The sequence below is a fragment of the Malurus melanocephalus genome, unplaced genomic scaffold (genome assembly GCF_030028575.1).
Source record: "Malurus melanocephalus ecotype Western Australia unplaced genomic scaffold, MMel_1.1 scaffold_210, whole genome shotgun sequence".
Taxonomy (NCBI): domain Eukaryota; kingdom Metazoa; phylum Chordata; class Aves; order Passeriformes; family Maluridae; genus Malurus; species Malurus melanocephalus.
The window spans coordinates 1,034,436-1,057,971 of NW_026623442.1; the positions used below are offsets into that span (position 1 = coordinate 1,034,436).

Here is a 23,536-nt window from a genome sequence, read left to right on the forward strand (position 1 = left end):
TCTTGGCTTCCAACTGCTTTGCCTGGTTAAGTTTCCCCTTCTAGCTAAAAAAAGAAATTAGACTGATCTCCTTTGGCAGCTGTGAAATGATTGCATATTGTGTATGTTTTCTTGATAAGCTTGCATGAAATGGAATTGGTTTTCTTTTGATGGATACACCACTTTAAGCACAATATCCCCACAAGATTAGCAAGTGTCTATTTTTAAGCAACTTTTTATGTGTATGTAATGTCATGTATGCCATTTCTGTAGAGCATTATGAGTAGCATATGAAGCTGCTTGAACAGGGAAACAGAACTGACTGAGGAATGTTTCCCCAGTGAGTGTGCGAGGTGATTTGTGATGATGTGTAGTTTGCTAACCATGAAGCTTCAGCTGATGGCAAGAACTCCATGAGAGTTAATTTTTACCAATTCCTGGAGCCAAATTCAGAATATATGTAGAATATATGAACTGGATGTGCTGGGTCTGCCCTAAAAGCAGTTTGACCCCTGTCCTGTAATGAGAGTGCCCAGATGTGGATGCCCGGAGACAAGGGCAAATGTATACGATAGTTCTTACTTTCCTGGGTTTTCAGCCTCCAGTCTATTTTAGCTCAGACTCCCTGAGTTCTCATTTCCTGCATATATTAGAGCCCATAATGGAAAGAGAGAGGAGGTGCAACTTGYACTGAAGACAACAGATATTACACTGAAAAGAACCGTGGGTGAATATGATTGCTCTGACTTCTTGTATGGTTATGTGCATGAGCCTCAGCCTAGCCTGTGCTTCAGTGCAATGCTGTTATTAAGAATAAAATCAATGAATGACAAAGGAGATGTTCCAAGACAATAGGGAAAAGGCCAAAATGAGTATAAAAGGGTAATAATATTATACAAGAACTATTATTATAACAGTATGAGATAAAGTGGCTGGCATTCTGCCCTTCTTTTCCCCAATATTTAATTTAACCATGAAGGTCTTTCAAAATTATATTCATGAGAGTCCAGAAAGGAGTGGCCAGCAAGGAATCTATTCTGTCTTGAAACAAAAGCTTTTGTGAGGTAGAGGTGGGATCATTTAATAGTTTCTCTAACAGAAGCTCTCAAGAGCAAATTCAAATGTAAGAAAAACTAAGTACTGGAATAATTAGCAGAGTATTTTGGGTTTAGTTAGTATGTACYGTTTGCCTGCCTGTGTGGTGAAACTCTTCAGTCTGGTAGGACACAGTAACAGCTAATGGAGAATCACAGACTGACATTGCAGGSAGCAGCTAGACCACCAGTGCAAGCTCTGTGCACTCTGCAAATGCAGACAATTCCCCACTGCCTTCCTTTCCTGTTTCCCATTCTGTGTCCTCCCAAGGGGCTGCTGAGCCGACTGCATGGGGTGGGTGGGCAGAGAGAGCTCCCACCAGATTCATCTTCAGCCTGATCTGTGAGCTGTTCCTGCTCATCACACTGCTGTGCATTGGCAACTCGTTCAGGGAAGTGACAGAAATGTGCAGATGAGGAAACAAAACGGGCAGCTGAACACACCCACAGCAGCTTCTCGTTAGCTCAGTTTATGGCAGTAGGAAAGCTGGAGTGCCAGGGCCGTGTGTTTGCTTTCTCCCATGGTAACTGTCCGGCAGAGCACTCCATCTCCAGCCAGGCTCCATCCCAATGCCTGCCTGTGCAGGCTCTTGGAGCTGGGGCTGCCAAGGCTGTCAGAGCTGGTGGATGCAGCCCACGAGGCACTGCCATCTCCAGCCTGGTGGATCTCTGTGGAGCCAGGAGTGGATCTCTGTGGAGCCAGGAGTCTTCCCAGGCAGACTGGCCCAGGCCCAGGGCACACGGACATATGGTTGATCTGTGGCTCTGGGGCAAGATGCCAGGGACACAGGCAGCGCTCCAGCTGAACCCTAGCTAGAACTCTATTACTGGTTTGTACAGCATTTTGGCCTCCTCATGTGGACATTTTCCCACCTGAATTTGGTTACACCATGAGTATTTTCAACCAACTGGTGGGCACAAGTCTTCAGTTTGGAGTAGGGACAAATAAGAAACAAGGATGAAATTAATTTTCTGAGAGCAACTTTAAATTTAGCTTGTGGCTCTCCTCAAGAAGCAGGTCTCCAACAGGTGCTTTTTCAAACAAGTTTTATTTAACTGTAACTGTCTTTAAACCTGCCTGAAGTAGTAGTTGTGGATTCTGTCCTTTGACTCCGAATTTGAACTTGCAAACAGGAAAAAAAGGGAAGTGTTCAACAGGAACTCCACTGGAGGTACCACTGGTCAACTTAAAAAAAACCTGTAAACCAGCTACAATTTTGTTTGAAATTTCCCTATTACTTGTAAAAATTATTCCAGACATATAACATTAAGTAATTAAATCCTGTTTCTACCAATTAGGAGCAGTAAAGTGCAGCTCATCTCCAAAGAGAAAGAAAAAAAGCAGAAGGAAATCATAGAGCCCTGGAAAGGGTTACTTTAAGAATTTTTCCCCCTTCTCCTAAAGGCCATAGCCAAACAAGGCTTGTAGCTGTTACAAATAGGCCCTTGCTTGTACTACTGCAAGAGTTTACACTGCGCTTAACTGTTTCATTGTGGCTGCAGCAAATAATGCAGTATTCCCCTGCAGAACAGTGGGAACTGCTCCAGCTATTCAGAGACCAGAACGGGAAGAGCTGCTAACAAAGGAGGTTTATTTGGAAACCAGCACTACTCTTGCATACTCAGCTCACTGGTCTCTGCCTTCCTCCTCCTCCCCCCTTGCTCTTCTTCCGTTTAGAATTTCCTTTGCTTGTGTATCTGTTTCTGAAGTGACTTGACTCTTGTCCTCAYCTAACCTTTTAACTGCCCTGTTTTTTCACCTCTTCTTATTTCCTTTCATTTCTTCTTATGGCTTTTGGACACTAAAGGTAGCTGTGGTAAACAGGTTTGTTTGTTTGGGGTGTTTGTGTGTTTGCATAGGCTGGTGGGAATGTCCTGTGACTTGTGTTTGCTTATGTTAAGGCTGTAGAGAACTTCAATTTCTCATCAGTCTGTCCTTCCCACCCTCAATACCTCTTTTTCACCTCTTTCTTTAAATGACCCGCTCCTTTTTCCTACCGCATGCTTTTCTCACTGCTCATTTTCATAGCAAGTATGCTCATTCCAGTGCTTTTTTGCTTCCTTGCTAKGTTTTCTCTGCAAATGCAGAAATCCCTTCTGCCCTCTCTGCATCATAGAAACATGCTCCTCCGCTTGCTGATGAGTTTCCCCATTTTGCAGCCTTACCATTTATTTTCTGGAATTGTTTCTCTCCATGGGCATGTCCAACTGTTTCTTTGTGTTCAGCAGCTTTTGTCTTCCAAGGGAATGCTCACAACTACTGTCYTTAACCTTGCCTCTCTTCCCTTTGCATGATGGTGCTGTTGTAGATACCTGTAGGGTCTCAGCTGTCTCCAAGGAAGAGGTGTACGGTCTACAAGTCAGGCTGRCCACCAAAAGCAACATCCTTCTTTGCCTGAAATAACTTTTTTGTAGAAACCCAGTCACTCCTTCCTGATAGGGTATGTATGCCTGGGAATATGATTTCTGGTTAAGAGCAAGGTGTGGCTGAGTGATAAAACTGCCCTGGCTGGTCACGTGCTAGAAACCACGAGCAGCAGGAAAGCTTAAACATTGTTGTTTCCTCCATGTCCTGGTAAATGTAATGCAAAACAGTCACTCAAAATAGCAATTGTCACTTGAAAAATATGACTCATTTTGACACTCTGGRATATTTTAACTGTATAAACCATTTGTAGGGTTCTAATGACTCAGTGTGAAAATTTGCCTGAAGAGCTTGTGAAAGGCAGGTCAGTGCTAGAATTAGCCTGAGTCCACAGCTCTTCTAGGGACGTGTTCCTCAGTGAAAGGGGCCCCTGAGTGCTGGCAGCTGTATTCCAACATAGGGTGAAAAGCACCAAGAAGTGACTTCCAGTACTAACCTGACCAGCCACTGAAAACAGCTGCCCTTTTGTCTGGCTTTTGTTTTGAAATGGCCAATAAGAATAGATCAGCACTGGCACCATTGTCTGTAATAAATGTGTCTTCACGCAGTGGAAGACTGTGGTGTGTTGTAAACAATTATGGCACTGAATAAAGCATAATCGATCACACAAGTGCCACAAAGGATACATTTGCCAAAGCATGGTGTAAAGATCGAGATCTGTGTAATGGAGCTGGCACACTTAAGACACAGTGAAAAGGCGATATCAGCATTTTCTAGGATTAAATATAGGATGGATTGTCGTAAAAAGACTTCATAACTCTTTACCGTTATTGCATTTTCTGCATCACAGTAAAGCTTTATCTACTGCTTGTCAGAAGGTCCCTCACACTGATAAACTGGTATTTTGTATTCTGAGTCTCAAAAAAATAAATGACATGTTTCATCTCAAATACAGACTTASTTACTGTTGTGTACTGAAAGATCTTTCTGTATCCTGTGGGTCTTGCTCACTGCTATATTCTTGAAGCTTTATACTGGGGTCACTCTGCTAAAATCAGGAACGGCACATTTGGGTCTTCAAGGACACCCAGTATAGGCACAGGATGAAAACTGGGGTTCTGCAGGAAATATTACAGCTTTCCAGAAGATACATTGTCTGGCCATATCTTCTTCCATATTTTCTTTCATTTCTTCTTTTCTCCCACCACTGGACAGATCAATTTTTTTTCCCAAATGAAAGTTTCCCTCCTCCTAGCCAAACCTTATGCTGGTAAAGGTCAAGTTAAACTGCTTTGAAACTCTGGGTATCAATAGAGCTGTTTGTGGTGCAGATAAAAAGGAAGTTTTTCAAGAAGCAGGTGGTTGAAATATAAGAGGTTTTGAAAGGTGCACCATACAGATGTCTGTCCTCCAGAGATAAATGATCCATCCAAAATTCTGAGGCATTACGTATAAAGGTCATTGCATATAGAGAAGAGAGAAGTGGTAAAGATCTGAAAAAACACAGGTGAGGTAGGAAAGTAATCTTAACTCAGAACATTTAGCCTGACCCCAAAAACTCGTCAAGAGATCAAGTCTAGCAGCAGAACACTTGAATTTGTAAGCAGGTTCTGTGTTTTATTTTCTGCTGTTTGTTTGATTCATTCTGGGCACAGAAGTTACCAGCTGGCTTCTTCACCACTTTCTCCTTCCCTGATTAGAGCAATCAACGAGACGCTGAGTTTTGATTAGCTGCTTTCAGCAGAAGGGTGACAAGCACCATGGTGTTCACCTTCCCTCACTATGTAGCTGTAATARCAATTTCAGTCTGCCCAGCCTTCTACAGTCTCCTACAGAGTTTTCTTAAACACTGTTGAAGCTGAGGTTTCTGTGACAGGAAGTGGGATCAGCTTCCTGCTTCTCACGTCCTGAYATTGACAGTGGATTGGTGTCAGCAGTGGCTGCACACAGGTGGCACTCTGCAGAGATACAGAGTCAGCTCCACCCAGCTTAACAGATATCACACACCACATCCGTTATATTCAAGCCATGTTTTCAAACTTCTGGTTTGGAGRGAAACATCATCACTTTGATGATGTTTCCCCTCCAGTTGGAGGGAAACATCTGTGCACTTCAGAGGGGTGAAGATTAACTAGAAGCAACAAGTGGAATATAACTGAGTGCAGGCATGTTAAGCCAGGATAATATGGAAGAGCTTTTTAATGCAGTTCTTTCATGCTATCCATATAAATTTGTTACCTGTATATCAATCCTGTTCACAACTCACAGAAAACTTAACTGACTTTCAGTTGTTTATCTTCTCTAACATAGTTACCTGCAATTCYTTTTTTTTCAAAATGAGATCTCACAAACCCAAACATACTAACGGTATGCTTTTATTCAAACAGAAAGGTCAGCATACCGATATAACATATAACATAACATATACTTAGAGGAAAAAACCTCCAAACCTGCCACGCCTAGCCACCTCTAGAGTATACTCTTCTGTCCCAGGAAGTCTTCTCAGAACAGTATTTTTTATTCTTCAAAGTCAGTATTATATAACTGAAGAGGATGAAAATCTTCAAGAATGTTTTATTTGAGTTTACAGAGTTTACTTGAGTTTACACTCTAYAGAAGGCTGTAATCAAATGGCTGCTGGACAAACTAGAACAAAATTAATGAGTGACACTTTTAAGATCACAGTTTTCATTGTTTTTCCTGTTGTTAGACAGCATTTGATAAACTCGGCAGAAATCCTTCCTGCCATCATTTTAGGAACTTGTGAACCTCCTGTAAAAAAGGAAATAATGTTCAACAGATGCTGTCAAACCTTTTGAAACTTTCTGCACCATCTTTTTGCCACTAGTTTCCTGAAAGTTTTCACAAACAGCCTGTCTCCTTGGTTTGACTATTGACTTGTATTCTTTCCCAAGTGGATTCTTTGAAAGGAGCTAAAATGCTCATGGACAAGCAAAGATGAAGAAGGATATGGAGAACTCTCTAAAAACTTACAAGAGGCCCCCTACCAAGATAAGACAAAAAACTTCTGCCCTAAAACTAGAGGAGAGATGGGAAACTTCATCCGGTAGATGTCTACACTCCACAGTTTAATTATTTGTATTACTATTGAGTAACAGGAAGGCGTCATTTGAAGTATTGTCTTCCTTAAAAACAGAAACAGGAAAATATTTTTGAATGAACAATTGCAWTGAATGCCTTATCAAGAGGAATATTATTAGAAATAATTATTCTGTCCTTCTGACCTTAAAATGTTCACCTTTGTTGATTTTTACAACAGATAACTGAAGCATGTGAGTGACTAGCACCTCAGCCACTTCTGGGATGGAGTACTGAGATACAGCCACTCCTAACTACTCACACGAGGAGTGGAAAAGAACAGAGTAAAACTAGGCAGCAAGTGRAAGACTAGCATTATTCTAATCATTACTTACTCTCAATAAAAAGCTCTCAACCCTGCTCATTCCAGTGCTGCGTGGGAATAATTGCAAAATGGTAGGGCTGTTACTAGGAGGCTGAAAGACAGACATTTCCAGCAACACCAAGCCCTGGAGCAATAGCTAAGTATTAGTTAATACATGAGAAAGCCCTGGTAATGGCATTTGCTGAATGAAAAAATACATCGAAAGGAGGAAATGGCAGATGAAAATAACCTTTGCTATCTCCAAGCCTCTTGTGGAAAGTCCCTACCTATGAGCAGTATCCATGCAGAAAAGCCAGTCATTTCCTTGTTGACTTTAACCTCGCTGGTACTGATTAACTGTCCCCAGAGTTTAATTTCACACCTTTGCCGTATATCACCCAACCATTTCCTAAAACGTGACTCCATCCAGAAGGCAATGGAAAGCAGCGAGGCTGCAGGAAGCAGGGCAGGGTTTTCAGAGGCATGGTGTTGTGCTGCGGGCTGCAGCCACGGGAGAGGTCTGTGCGCATGCACRTGCAGCTGCCTTGTGGGGGTACACTGCAGCATTGACATCCCCAACGGGCACGCTGCCAGCACGCCAGCACAGCATCAACCAACTCCTTCTTTTTTTAATTAACATTTGTCAGGCTTGGAGAGAAGCCCAGGCTGCAAAATTTGGATGCAAAATTCAAAGAATACAGAAGCTGGAAATGTTCACACACAGGCTCTTCATTTATGCCTGGTCCTTTTTTATAGGTCATGCACAGATGACTTAATTGCTCTTACTGTAACTWACAATTAGCAATACAGTGATTTTTTTGTATGTCATAGTGCATAGTAGAGCTGTACTCCAAAAARAAGTGGCAGAGTTTAATAGTAGGTAGACATTTGTTTTCCCTTTCAAGAAGAAAATCTCCCTGAAGTTCCTCYCTTTTGGGTRGCTGAAGAGGGGAAGGCCTTTAACGCCACCAGCAGACAGGAGTGAGAATATTTTTACCAAATCTGGGAGTTGTTTGTAACAGTGGTTTCCCAAATTCATGTGAACTCAATCAGCTTCCTGCACAGCACCCAGCAATACAAGTTCACATGATTATGTTGTCTCATTTCTGAAACAATGAATTCTCAGCATATGACTGAAATCCACTTTTAACTCTTGCAATTTCAGTGTTAAGTCACCAACCCTGTAGAACGTTCTCTATGAGAGAAATGGATTAAAAGGTGAAAAACTAGCCCCTTGCACTTTTTRTCAGCACAGCAATTCCTGCTATCTGCCGACATTAGAAGGGAATGGGGAGTGGGGTATTAAGACGGTAATGCATGTAATCACTCTCAGAATCCTAAATGTCCTGAAAACAGCACCTTGATAGAGTACCTAGCACTAAGGCTATTTCCCAGCAGGGCACTTACTAGTCTAGATATAAGACAGCCCAGGGAAATAAGACACTGGGTCATATTATGAGGTTCAGAAGTATGTCAGAGCTGAAGAAACCCTGAGAAGTAATATGCTGCAAGTGTTCCTTTCCCAAAACTTTAAGGAGTACATGCAAGAGAGTGTGCTGGGCACCAATGAGCCTTCCTCAACAACATGTTTCCAAGAGCCAAGTGTCAGCTCTTCCTGGCACTGCACACAAGACTGAACTACTGCAGTCCTCATGGCAAGAACAAACGCCATGGCTTCGCTAACCAAAGTCAGCAAATGAAGTTCTTTCTTTCATTCTCTGAATGACTTCTTGGTCTATCTACAGCCAGCTTCTACTTGGCTTCTAGGTAACATGTGACAGTGACACCATGCCTCCACGGTGATGTTCCAGAGGACTGAAAATGTTAAGAGACCTTGGAAGAGGACAGATGTATATAAAGGTTAACTCCTGTGAATAGTCCTTCTGCCCTAAATACTTTCCAGAAGAGAGACTCTTATAGAACAGCTTAACATGCATCCTGCTAACTCAGGGACATCTTTGTTTCGTTGGTCTTCAGTTCTGACACTGCATTASATAATGAGCAATGCAAGAAGTAATGCTAACCAAGTGATTTAATTTTAATGTGGATTATGCTTCCTGCATTGATTCAGAAGTGGGATAATTACACAGAACTTAGCTTTTCTAGGCGGCCTTTCAAACTGCTTGTGACAGCCTCTCTGCTCTCCTCTGCTTTTAAGGACAGTGGTGTAGCCAGCTGATGGATCAGTAAGGCTTTTTTCAAAGCAGGGTCAAGTGCTTTTACTGCCTCAAGGAGCAAATGCCACTCTTTGCCAGATGACAATTAAAGACCATATATCACTCTTGAGACAACACCAGAAGTGTTCCACTTAGATGAACGCCATTTCAGACAGTTGTGTTAAAAATAATGTAGATCAATTACAGATAATTAGCATGCTATTTTAGAATTACTTTGGCACAAAGGAAGCTTTTCTTCAGATTATTCTGTCACATTAGAGGCTTTTTGGCCATGCTTGTCTCAACAGGTTCACTTWAATAGAATAAGAGGCTCAGTTCATAAGGAAAGGTTTTTGATTAATCATGTTTATTAGCATGAAGGAGGAGTTTTTTGAGGAAAGTATTTACATAAACAGCATTTATACAACACAACATTGCAATCCAAAAGCATCAGTGAGCTGCATTGCAGGCAGTGCAAAAGGAGGTTGCTTTACCTTAAGTTGAAGTAAACCCACTGGTAAAGTAAATATGCAGTAGCAACAGCACCTAACAAAGGGAACATGAATAATAACWTTTCTAATTTCAGTTGAATGTGGGAGGATATAGGTAGGCAGTGAAAGGAGTTGGAAACTGATTTCCAGTGTGATTCACAGAGATTTTCAGCAATTGCTTGCACAGGTAAATTGTAATAGTTGACATTTACATATTGCTTTTGCTTATTTAAATCCAATGGGTTTAGGGCTTTTTGGCAAATGAAATACTGAAGCACAACAAATTTACTCTGGCTTATAGTACTGACTGCGTCAAGTATCTTGACTTTTAGAAACAGAACTAATCCACTGATTCTGAAAAATTCTGCTCATTTTTAAGTGAGAGAAATTAATTGTAAGATGAATGGAATAGCCTACAGAAGTTAGGGGAGGATTTTAATGTCACTGGAATTGTWTTAATAGAGTTCATGGCTTATTAATAATCATAACCAAAAGAATGTACCAGTACTTTAATAAGGTTATTTCTTTGCACCGCACTCCTTCATTACCACGAACATCTAGAATCACTCCCTACCTACACATTTACTAAGACAAAGCAAGCTCCCTGTTGCCATTACATTCCTGTTCCCTTCCTCCTACATTTTTCTTCTCATTCTGTATTACTCAACTAGATTTGGCAACATTTTTCCTTCACAGAAATCAAAAGAACACAAGAACAGAAAACAAGAATAACCCAAATTATGTCCACAGAACTCCACTACACACTATAAATGAAAAAARCATTTGACCCAATGCTAATACAAAAAGTGACTCTGAAACAGCAATGACACATGRAAAAGAATTAGAAAGCCTAGAGTGGTTTTCAAACAATACTTTTCACCTTCTTTGGTCTTATATAGGTTTTGATATTGCTGCTGTTAGAGGAGTCTTGCAGCTGATATCAGTTTTAACYCAGCCTTAGAAAGAGAAATGCTGTACTATTTCAGAATCATCAATTAAATGCTTTATACTAAATGTATGCAAATGGTGATAATAAATGTCTTACCTTCCTTTCAAGTCCTTTACAAGCAATTTCCTTTCAGCACTGTAGAGTATCAAGATTACAGCCTGTCASCATAATTTTATATGCTTTCACACTACATAACATTCTCCAATGAAGTAGAGATATCTTCATAAATAAAAAATTATTAGTATATTTGGAAGAGATATGTACAAAACTAAGCATGGCTCCATGCTGAGTCYAAAGTGTGCATGTTACTTCTTAAAAAAGTGCATGACAAATGTCTTGTTAAAAATGAACAGGAAAAAAAGAGCATCCTCCTCCCCCAACATAAACAAAACCTCTGAACTCAGAAAAAAGCAAATGCTAGAAAACTGTATTTTGGGCAAACCAAGTCAGGTCCAACCAATTTTAATAAGCACCTACTGTGGCTTCTGGAATCACTGTTGCATGCATGTCTCTAGTCATATTGGACTTCTCTTTCAGCTTTGACTGGAGCAATGTGTGTTCCATCACACCRATCTGTATGTCCATCTGAATGGTTTCTTGCCTCAATTTTGTTAAGGCCTGTTTAATCTTCACTAGAGGAGCTGTCCAAAAAAAGATAAACAGTACAACTCTGTCAGCCCCCTAACACAAAAGCATTGTTTGCTGTAATTCATTCCTTAAAATTGAAGAGTTGAATGAACAAAAGGGTGTTCCACTCCAAAGACGTGACTGTACTGATACATCATTTTTAATATGCAAAATACTTTAAAGACAGAAATAGGCAATGACAATTTTGCTGYCTTCTTGACATCTAAGAGCTTCATAAAAATATGCATCAACATTAAGACAGGTTTTTCAATTATGTGTTTTGCTCAGCTTAAAGCCTTATCCCTGTAACTGACTTGAGGTTTGGTAGGGAACTGAAGAACCTTCAGCAGGGGATCACCTTACCTAYGAAAAGTTATTAAAAAGTTTTGTGCCATACACTTTGTTTCTAATCCATCCCTTCCCACTGATATGATGTTGCTGCATCATTCTGCTCCTTATAATTGCTCTTATTTTTCTTTAATGAAGTACATATTAGAAACTGTCACCAAGAAAAAGGGTGTGTTGTCTGAAGCAAAAATGTACTTACCACCATCAGTCATACTGCTTCCTTTCTCTTCTGTTTCCTGCTTTACTTTCTCTAATGCTTCTGTAATCTTAAAATAGATATTTTTTTCTTAATTAAACCAGATGAATATCAAGTTTTAAAAAGTCTCTGCTGAATAACTGCATTAATTTTAAAAAATTAACTAATTCATCTTACTTGTTATATAAAGAGGAACAATTTTTCAAACATCCAGAATATTTTAATTTAACTAATTAATGTTGTAAAAAATCATAGCAAGGAGAGTAACAAATTGACCAAAGAGCATGGTGTTACTTAAAATCTGTGCATCCCCAATAAAAACAACAATGGAAGTGTTTCAGTGTGATGCTGGATGGAAGAACATAGGAACCAATATCCCTGCAGATCAAGATTCATCAAATAACCATGCCTGCTGCCCCTCTGGGAGCATCAGGACTTCAGCAAGTTAYGCTGGAAACCTGAGAAACAGCACTGCAGCAAAAGAAGGTGCAGCAGTCCAGCCTGCTGGCACTGGCACAGTTAAGTAAAATGCACATATGAAGAACACAAGTGCCTTTCAGCACTGTCTAGCACCCAGTTTGCCTTWGTAGACAAGGAAAAAAAGCAAATGWATGATTCTAAAGTATTGTCGAGGTAGTAATTCAGTGTTCTTGTCTATAACAAGAAAACAGCCCTTCATTAAGGCTTCAACAAGCCTTTCCAGTAACAAAGAGGAATCACTGCTGCATTGTTACAACATACCTGCAGCAGTAATGGWATTGCCAAGGGGGCTGAGGTGTGACTGCACTCCTGAAAACAGATAAACACTAACATCCAATGTGTCTGTTTTATCTCAGACATGCACCACTGCATCTATGTAGTTCACCATTACTAATCAGTCCATCAGCTTCCAAAGCACACTGTAAATCTGAAGTCATTATTTTCTTTTTCAAACTTACTTCCTTGAGAGTGAAATAGAAAGAAGCTCTAATTCTGCAGAATTAACTCAAATCTTTGCTAGAAAACTCTCATTAAAATGCTGCAATATCTACTGCARTTGGACTGGGTGATCACTGTGGGTCCCTTCCAACTATTCTATTCTATCTCAAACTTGTTCTACAATTTCCAACACATTCCTATTGTCTGATCTATTTCATGCAACTATTCCAGAGACTTCATTGTCTAACAAATAAAGTTGATTTCCAAAACCCAAACAGAGATATTTAATTTTTTTTAATTGAGCAAAAGGTTGAAGTATTTGGAAATGAAGCCATAATTCTAAATGAAATGTCATGAAACACTCAACATGTGGAGGCAGGAGACAGGAGATTTTTTTTTTTTTTAATTTGTCAGAGCACTGATATAAAGGAAAAAGAAAACTCAAAACAGAAAAACAGATTTAGATAATAAGATAATTTGATGTATGGAAAAAAATTACTGTTTAGTCAAATATTGCTTTYAAGTGCCTGGAAGATAAAAATTTCAACTTTTTAATTTTAAGTAAAAATAAGAGCTACGTTTTTCTTCTTCCAAAAAATGTATGGACATGATCTACTAATGCTCCATAATTCTAAGACACAGGTTATAAAATACACAGTGTTTAACTTCGTTTACAAACTGAGCTCACATTTCATGAGTTAAAAATCAATGGCAGTCTGGATTYAAAGTTTAGGGACTGGACTAGATTGTCTCCCCCAAACAAAGATTCATCTTTAACATGAGAACAAAGCAGAAAGAACTGGATTCATAAAACTGCAACCACTAAATGCCAACTCTCTGAAGACTGTTTTAAAATAAGATGTGTTTTACCTCAGAAAGCACTTTAATCCTTTCAGTTACTCCTCCACTTCCCTCCTGGTACTTCTCCTTAGCCTGCAAAGAAACATGTCTTTGCTGTAATGACAGAGTTGAAAAGATGTATGGAGATAGCTCAGAGAAAACACCAAGACTTGCTTTCATATGTTCCAATTCAAGAAACTCTCCCACAAAGCCCCAGTGAGGCTTACAAATGAGGACAGGCTTGAAACATCAGCCCCTATAATGACTACCATTCAAAAATGTAAAGCACTTTTCAAAATTGTAATAGTCCAAATATACATTTGATAATAACTATGCTCTCTAATCATTTACATGAGGGAAAAAATACAGAGATAATTTGCTATAATGYATACAGGATTGAATACTCAAACCCTGAATAAGACTTCATCAACAGTAAATTACTATCTTGAAGAGACTTTAACAACAAGGCCAACAGAAGGTGCAGAGGACAAATTCTGTTAGCCTTCTTGTCAGCMTGGGCCACAACCAGGAGGGCTCGCCAAAAGGCAGACTATAAGGCCTTCTAAATAGGGGATCAAAAAGTTTCTCATGCAGCACTCTACTGGCATAAAATCCAAATGAAGCAAAGAAGTAATCAAGAGTGCTTTGTGCACATTAGCACCAGTACTCAATCTAAGGGATGAATGCTGGACTGAGAATAGTTTTTCCATTTGTGACAGATGTGTGAACTTCACAAGGAAAGCAGAACTAACAATTTATTTGCTGCTTTAGACTGGCAACTGCTGCACACAATACTCAGGCAAAAACCAYCTACTTTCCCCTGTAGAACAGTTAAATAAAAATTGCTAGCTTAGCTTAGGAAGAATATAATTTGACAGCCAGTCAACATTTCCCCTCTTTGTATCCAGCAGCAGAATTCATAGGTAATTCACTCCATGTCGCCTTTGCTTCTACCTGCACTTAACAGCAAGTTAATACTAGAGAAGGCAACAACAAAAGATCAGCAATACCTCACTCAGCAAGGCTTGTGCTGAACGGTAYTCTTGAACCAAGTGCTCCAACTGATTGTTGATGTACTTTTCCCTGCTATTGATCTTTTCCAGTGTTCTGCTGATTTCATTATGAAGTTTGTCAAGGTAACCCTAGAAAATCACGTTCTGTGGGTTGACAGTATACAGACAGTATACAAAGAATATCAAAATGATTCTGTAGTTAAGAATGGCTATGAAAGCCTGCAGCAAGAGAGAAAAATAGTACAGAAATGCTGTGTTTASCCAACAAAAAATTATTCCCAAGGAGTTCTGGTTTGCCCACCTCCAAAACACTTACTTCTGTTTTTACTATTTCATCGCCCTCCCCTCCTCAATTAATTATAYATGTCAATGTTAGTAAGTTACTCTAGCAACAATATTTGAGAGTATTTTGGGGTTTTTAACAGCACTTTCAGATWGTATTATTCTATTTTGTCCTCTGTAGTCAGGATATACTTACGGTAATGCATTCATTACTGGACCTGATAGCCCTGTTAATCCTCACACATACAACTCTTTCCAACGAGRTATTTTGCCAGTAGCAGTGTCCCTAATCATCATTATCATATTTCCCTTTTTAATTTTACCGCAATAGCACAAATAAAATGAAGACAAAAAGATCAGTTTAGTTCTCAATGCATAGCAAATAAAAGAGAAAATAAAATGCTTAACAGATTAGTAAAATATACTGTACATACAAGACATACCCTAGTTTCTTTCAAAGAAGAATCAATTCCATCCTTATGCTGATGCATTTGGTCTACATGAATTCTCCAATCCTAAAATGAAATCACAAATGAAAACATGGGTAAGTACAACTTTTATCTTTCTCTGGTTACTAAACAACAGTGGATACACAAACAACTGGATACACAAAGCGGGAGCAGTTCTCTTTTATACTACTGCCATGTATCATCCTGCCACTGCCATGATCATAGCCAGGGGCACTGGCTCAATRTGACACAATTTATAAATCTCCCAAATGTCACATGTGACACTCAGATCCATAAACAAACACTGCCATCCTCACTGATACCATAGTAGCTATTGCTTTTTAGAGTCTGATCTTCATGGAACTATTTCTGCTAGAAAYCACTCTGGGCAAAAATACTAAAAATACTGATTGTAGCTGCATTAGTTCAGCTTTTCTTAGATAAAATGAGTGCCCTGGATGCCCAACACCTACCAGTTCTGGAGTATCCATTCATTCCTCTTTATTTTAGTCCTTACTGTTACCAGGAGAACGGGAAAAATGAAAGAGGCAGAAATACCAAAACTTGGTTTTCATAATGGGATACAATTAAAAAGGGGAAAATTATTTCCAGGTTCTAGATCATAAGAAACATATATGGACTCAGGGATGGCAGCTGAGAAGAGGTGCTGTGAATTGGCACTGCACACCAGGAAATGAGCTAGTAGAGAAAATGTGCTTATGTTGTGTTTCAGGTTTGCAGGAGACTCGTGATCTCTTGTTGGTCTGGTAACAATTTTTCATATTTTGCCAAACTTTGGAATTTAAATAAAAACAACATGCACACAACCCACCCCCACCTCTGTCCAGGACTTTACAATACGTTCCAGTTTCTAATGCCATTGGTTAAACCATTAATACTMGCCTGGTACTATGTTTACATGCCCAGCTTAGGAAACAGAATATGATGTTTTCTGATATAATGGAAAAAGGCCAAACACTTCACCGCACTTATTTTTGAAAGCACAGAAGCTAGAAAAAGAATAATCCTCTTTTCATGTTCATTTTGACATATTCCTTAAGGCCAAGAGATAGTGCATTAAGCTGGAAGCTAGTAAACCTCCTACATTGGCTTCAATTTTTCATGTATGTCTTTATTAAGTTTTAATTCCTCACTGCAAGACTCAAGCATCATGTTCTCTGCAACAGATGGGCTTGCTGATTATCACAGCAGAGTGGTTCAAACCAGGCGATTCCTCACACAAAAGAATGCAGTGTAGTGTAAGACAGGCAGGCAGTTCAGCAGAAGTTGAGAGCTTCCMCGATTTTTGGCAAGATAATTATATTCCATTGTTTTCATGTATATGTATAGTATTGATACATCAGTGCTGCAGATTGCTCCAACACCGCAACCTGCTGGGTCACTGCAAATGAACAATTTCAATAGTGCTCTCATCTGGCTGTGCTACACAATCTCCTAGAAAGAAYGCTTATGGCAATGCCAGGAGCAGTCCTAGGTTTAGACTTGCCAAAGACAGATGGCTACTGATCAACTGCTCATTCCAGACTCCTTGAAACATACTATGGAGAGAAATGCACAATTCACATGAATTGTGAGAAATGCACATGATGAATTCCACCCTGAGATAGCTATCTGGATACAGTGACCAAAATCAGCTGGAAAAGCACTCACATCTTTTCACTAAATGTAAGGAGAGCTCATGATGACTAAATCAGGGTACAGACCTACTCGATTGTCACATGAAGTTCAGAAAGAGACATTCCATACAATCAACCTTTCACATGGTTGACAAATGGAACAGTTGAAAGGTAAGAACATCAGCTCTCCTCCAGGAAGAAGATTTAATAGTTGGTAAACTGAGGGTATAATTTTTTAGAAGTGTGAATACCTTGGAAATATCAGAGGACTAAAGAAAATCTCCACTGAATAAATATATAGAAATAAGGTGCCCTGTAAGTTATCATAAAAAATATAATATTGAAAAAAAACGCCCTACTAAAAATTATTGCTTCTAGGGTCAAAGTAAGTGACAAAGGTTCAGACAAGAACTGGAGAGCCCATTATTCATAAGTCTTGACAYGACTGAAGACAAAAACTGCTAACAGAAAGTAAACAGCATTGACTGAAATCACATTTCAATCGCCACAGGCAAATCCATTCTTCCATACCTTATTGTCAGTCCTGACTGTGACTTTCAGCTGTGGAAGCACACGTTCCACTTCCAGATTCCAATCTGCTGCATCTGTYGTGGACTGTAAAATCTCTTCTTGCTTTGCAGTGTCATTAATATTCTGTGTAAAAATCACCAAGTTTATGCACAAAATATCATTGTTATGTATATTGAGAACTGTTAGAAATCACTATAATGGCTTACAGTGTTAATATTAGAAAAATACTTATATCCAGAATGATCTAGACTACAGATGTAACAGATTTCCTTAATGGTTTTCTTTGAATTCATAAAGATTTTGAATTAAACAAAAATAATCTTCTCATCATACTTAAAACTAAAGACAAATGTATAATAAGAAATTATAATACATTTCAGAAATTATGTTTGTATGTATGTGAGATTAAAATACATTCAAGAAACTAATACCATGTTTCTCTAGAAGTCTGTACAAAAAAATTATTTTCTGCAAATGTTCCCAGCAGTCCTTCAGTGATATCAGTTTAGAAACTGGCTGCATATTGTTCTTTCAAAATAAGCTGATTCATTTCAGATGGGGTGTTTTTTCAAGTAAAGRCCATACAAGGATTTTTAGATTTAAAGTCAACAGAAACAAATTGCTGGTACARATGTAAAAATCTCTCAAGAGAGGACTGACAGGTAACAACTTACCGATCCGTATGTTTGCACCTTTAGAACATTCAGGTCAATGTAATTTTCTTCATTGTCTGACTCTTCTTCCTTAAGAGAAGTTGCAAAGTAACTCAGTAAGTATTGCACAATTTTTCTCCATGATTTTATTTAACAGAAGCACAGAACAAGTATTAAGTAGAAAAACAAGACATGGAGAGTTTATGGTAATGGAATTTATGAAGAGACACACTGCCTGGGACAAGGTGAAAGATGAAAGCTACCCCACATTTCCTCCAGTGCCACAGTATTACAAAARTAAACCAACCAACAAAAAACAACAAAAAAAAACCCCAAAAACCCAACCCAAAACAAAAACCAAAATAAATCCAAAATCCAAACCCCAAACCTAAGACCTCTGATATCAAATGACCCATTATCAATAGTTATCTGGTAACTGTAATTTTATGTGTTTCTTAAAGCTTTACCTAAAAAGTAAAACGACACAAAAAAACCCACCAAACTACAACTAGACCTAAACATAGTTTTCAAGATGTTGGTTGCACTATGTATTTGGAGTTGCAGAACAATGCCACGTCTTAAGTGTGCAGAATGATACAATTGAAATTGAGGCAATTGATTTTTTTTTTTTTGCCCATGGGACCACACACTCAGCTCACAGTTTTCTAGAGCTCTATTATAATTTCAAAATTCCACTCTTCTCTGACTATGATCAGCTGAGAATCCATCACTCATAAAGATGTTTTTTCTGTGCATTAACCTCCACTTATCTATACTGTATTTCATCTGCCATTTTATCATCTATACACTTCCCCYTTATACATCTTGTCCTCCTCTTGACTGTCTTTTCCACCAAAATGAAATTTCATCATCCACCTCCTTTCTACACAAATCACAAAACCTGCAATAACACAGGTCTTAGGGAAGAACTCTTCAAGACTTGGTGAAAACCTGCAGTTTATTCCTCTTTCCTCTACTTTACCCAGTTTTTAACTAACAGGAACCACTATTCTGGCATGTTTGACCCCTGAATACTTGCAAGAAATTAATGGTGACTAGACTGAGACTATCTTTTGCTAAATGGACAATACATATTTGTGCAGCACTTTAAAGAACAAACCACCAGAACAAGAAGCTGGTTATCAGAACTGAGAAACCAAACTTCAGATTTCCTTACACACCCAGCCTCACTGGCTACTGCTGGCCACCTAATACAGTCTATCTCATTCCCCAAGATTTTCATAACTAGGCTTATATCTCTCATCCTCATCATTTTTATTCAGAAGAATCAAAACCAAAGAAAAATCCATGAACCTCATCATTAGCATTTAACTGCTGGAAATACTGCTAAATTCAATTGCGGATACAACTAATATCAACATACTGCCAACAACAATGGACTGGGCAAAAAAAAAATACATTGACATGTAAGTAATCCATGTAGAACCACTAGGGGCTCTAAAGTGAGTATCCTTTAACTGCCTGATAATGAAATACCTAGTAAGGTAATAACCTCAGTGGTTTTATTAACATCCAGAAGAGCTAACAGAACATCTTAGTTGTGAAAATCATGGCCTAGGATAATACCTGAGAGCAAACCCAGAGGTTTTTTGAAGGATTTCAACTGGTTTAAGTTACCTGTTTYATCCCCAATTTAGGCAGCTTARACCTTAACAAGATACAGAAAAGAGMAGACAGCTGACTGTTTYCCTATTTTAAACMTTWAATTTAACRTCAAGAGCTTGTGTCAGTAGAAAATAAACAATTCTGAATCTCTGTGATGCAWGCAGAGATTCCACTGCAGATAAGAACACATGCCATGTCTTGAAGAATTAATCTTACCTGAAAAGCAACAAAAAACTCTACARAGAACCTGACAATACAGACATGGAGCTGCAGGAAAAAACTTGAACAACTAATAGAAAAGACTCATTAAACAAAGGCAAACAAAATGAACAGTGAAGAAAAATTTCCTCATAGCTGACCAATATAATAAAAACCAATCAAATAAACCTACTGCAACTTCCTCCTCCAATTTACTGAGTGTTAATTCKGCATCATCTTCTGTTATTTCTTCTTCTTCTGGCTCTTCTGTTGGATATTCTGGCCTAAAATTAATTCARAGAACAGCACAGCTTTCAAACACAACAATATCTCTGCAAACAAAACATTTCTTGAGAAGAATGGATAATGTGGAATACATCTAGATGGTGATTAGTGTTTCATAACTTAAATAAAAATACATTCAGCCTTAAAAGTCTTGTTCATCTTGGWCTGTCTTTAAAAAAGGCTATTTACTATGCCAAACAGTACAGTACATTCACACTACAAAGACATGTAGAAAGTAAATTTTGGGATTTTTCTCTATTGGTCTAAGCTCTCAAAATTCAAGTGCAAGTCACCGCAGGCTTATTGTTAGCCCACAGTGGAATTTGTGTACTRAACAGAAGCAACAGTAAAATATTTCCAAAGTAGAAATTACTTTGCTATACCGATTTCAAAACCCAKCAGAAGGAAAAATGAAATAACACTTTAAAAGGCATTTTTATTTACTTGATATTATCTATCATCTAATTTGTCCTAAGATTTCCTTCAAATTAAATCAAATTGCTGTAGTCTACTTGTAACATGAGGAACTCCAGGAATTTATTACTGAWTTATAGAACCTAAAAGGACATTAAATGCTTCAACTTAAATGTCAGATTAACAAGGAGTTATGCATAGGGAAATACGCAAAAAAAAAGAAGTCATCAGTTAAATCTTAATCAGCTAAGTCTATAATGGTGCAAACTCAGCCTTGCTGGTAATAGGCCAGTTGTGTGAAATTGCATTAGGAATTAATTGGTCCCCCTGCTTCAAGACTAGTTGAATTTTTCATCTCATGAAACATCAAGCAAAACTTTTCAGTCATTCTTATGTATTGTTTTACCACTACAACTTAAATCTGTTTGCTGGAAAACAATGCATAAGGGAGGGTGCTTAGAAGTGTAGTGTACCTTTTCCAGCTGAATCCAGTGTGTTTCAAGGCTTCTTCAGCTAAACAATCAAGAACATAGCACACTTGCTCTCCACAGCCTGTCTTTAATTTTGAGGGAGGAAAATCCACAGGCCTTCCCTAAAATAAAGAGATACACTGTTTCTAATGGCCTAACAACCCAAATTTCCCCGTAGGAAGTTAAGTTTCTGTACACTAACACCTAAACGTTGTTTGCTTCTGTATGAAGATTTTAGTAATGCTAAGTCATATTAGTAATGCTGTCATAGTCTTCTCCTATGCAGCTCCCAATAGTTCCTGGCAGTTTATACAACCTTTAACTCCTTAATAAAAACAACAAAAAAAGAAGAACACTATTCTAAACCACTTCCTACACTATGAATTACATCACTGAGGCAAGAGCAGGATCACAAACACTGTGTAAGCTTTCCAGATAAAATCTCTGTAAATTATGCTACTATAAATGAGCAACATATGTGGCACTAGAAAATGTAAGCCTGGGTTAATCCATTTTACAGACTGTAGGATAAAACAAATTGGAATCGTACATAAGACCATTTTTATAGTGCTAAAAAAGTTACCAAGTAGGTACAGCCYGTGTGAACTTCCAATTAATTAATGTAGCACAAACTTATAGCTAGGAAAAGTCYGTCCAGTCCTTGGTACCATACCCAGCAGGAGAACAGTGTGTGATTGCTGTTATTTCTGAAGGGAATGCAGGTGTTTGCAATACCCTTGGAAAAAGAGCCTGTGTGACACTCACAAAGGATCGCAGTTSTGAGAGCACATTGGAAATCACTGCATTGGGGTCATCGTACTCCTGTGGCTGCTCGAAGGGATGTCCCGCTTTGGTGATCAGCCAAGCAGCGAGTGTGCAGAACATGAAGAACTGCTCACCCGGGTTGGTGGGCAGGGCAAAGTAGTGCCTGTTTAAAAAGAGGACAAATGGGACATATTTTGAGCTTCTGGAGMTCTTACAACATTATAGGTGAGCACAGGCTACAGAGCAGCTTCTTTACCCAATTCTCTCAAGGAGCAACCCACCTGAACTAAATTCAGGATGCCTAGTTTCACACATAACAACAGCAAACAAAGTTTTCTACACCCAGCTCGCCTGTTTCCAGCTTTGAGTAAATTATTAATCAACATCAGACTTGTCTGCCAACTTCCCCAAACAACCTCCCCTTCATACTTTTCCTCAAGAGAGGCAAGAAACTAAGAAACATACTTTTCCTCAAGAGAGGCAAGTACCTAAATCAATGCATTCAGCTCAGATCAGGAGCATGTTTTGAAGCGATCATTCCACCCACTGTTACCTACTGTGCCTTGGGTTGCTTTGGAGAGCAATGAAAACTGATTTGGATCACACCATATTTAAATATGTGGTCCTAACAAGCATTCAGTCCATAAAACCAGACCATAGTTTCTCCCCTGAAAGTATAAATCACAGGCACACTGGATACTGCGAACCAAGTACTTCCTTTTAAAGACACAGCTACTAGCTAAGGTACACAAAGGTTTGCTGCCCTGCTCCAAACATTCCAATAGTTCAACAGCTGGAACCAACTGACAGCCACTGTGCTCATACTTGAGCCTCCTTCCCAAAAAGGGAGCAACTTGGACTCTGTTACCAAACTGTTGCTTATTAAAAGCTTAATTCTGTGACAGCCTGCTGTGGAGTCTGGCTGAAGGTGACAGATGGGTTTAAAAGTTATTTGGGCAGGTGGATATTGGAAGCACATTGGTCCCATTTCCCAAGCTTCCAGTCTCCCATCATAATTAAAAAAAAAAAAAAAAAAATATTGGAAGCACATTGGTCCCATTTCCCAAGCTTCCAGTCTCCCATCATAATTAAAAAAACAAAAAAACAAAACCACAAAGGAACATTACATACGAAGTAAGTATGTGCTGGATACGAAACCTCAGCCTTAATAGGTCCAAGACTCTTTTTGTAAAAGGTCAAAGGGTTAAAAAACAGATTCCACAAACAGCTATTCTGAATTTTAARAATTTAGAATTGTTTAGATTAACTTAGACTTTAGGCAGAACTTTGATGGAGGACAGAATTTAAGTAAATTATTTTTTTGCACAGGTACCCTGGCATGAAGATAACCAGTACCTGCCGGAGGCAGAGAAAGTCAAGGGACTATTTACTTATCCCAGCTCAGCCTTTGGCAGGGCCTAGCGGTTCGAAAGCTTCCGATCCCACGGAAAACTTGCAGTCGGCCGGCTGTTTTTCCCTGAGCCAGGTATCCTGCCATGCGGGCCCCGCCTTCCTTCTCCAGGCTCCGAGGACCCGGAGGGATTCCTGCCCGCCGCCCCCGCCCGCAGCCGCGCCAGCGCCCTCCGAGGGGGCGAGGRGGGGACGCTGCCCAGGAGCACCTGGAGAGAGGCCGCATGTTGTGGCGCCGCAGCGCCTCCTCCTCGTAGCTCAGCAGTTTCAGCTTGTCCAGCAGGTCCTCCATGAGCACGAACATGTGAAAAGCCGCGCCGGGGCCGTGCTCCCCCGGAGCCTCCTCACCGCGCTCCCCGCGCCGGCCGGGACCCGCGCCCTCCTCCGCCATCTTGGCTSTGTGCTTGCTCGTAACCACAGCAACAGAGGCGGGCCCG

General features: G+C 39.3%; 1 protein-coding gene across 1 annotated transcript; it reads right to left on the reverse strand.

The window, feature by feature from the left end:
- Positions 1 to 9,333: 9,333 nt before the first annotated feature.
- On the reverse strand, positions 9,334 to 23,529 carry IFT57 (intraflagellar transport 57). Its single transcript, XM_057373924.1, has 11 exons — positions 23,309 to 23,529; positions 21,690 to 21,852; positions 20,928 to 21,046; positions 19,949 to 20,039; positions 17,953 to 18,021; positions 17,279 to 17,401; positions 15,105 to 15,176; positions 14,377 to 14,508; positions 13,397 to 13,459; positions 11,612 to 11,678; positions 9,334 to 11,078 (listed from the first exon to the last, which is right to left on the reverse strand). Exons 1-11 carry the CDS (start codon positions 23,488 to 23,490, stop codon positions 10,900 to 10,902), a joined length of 1,260 nt encoding a protein of 419 aa, XP_057229907.1. The 5' UTR covers positions 23,491 to 23,529; the 3' UTR covers positions 9,334 to 10,899.
- Positions 23,530 to 23,536: the final 7 nt, after the last annotated feature.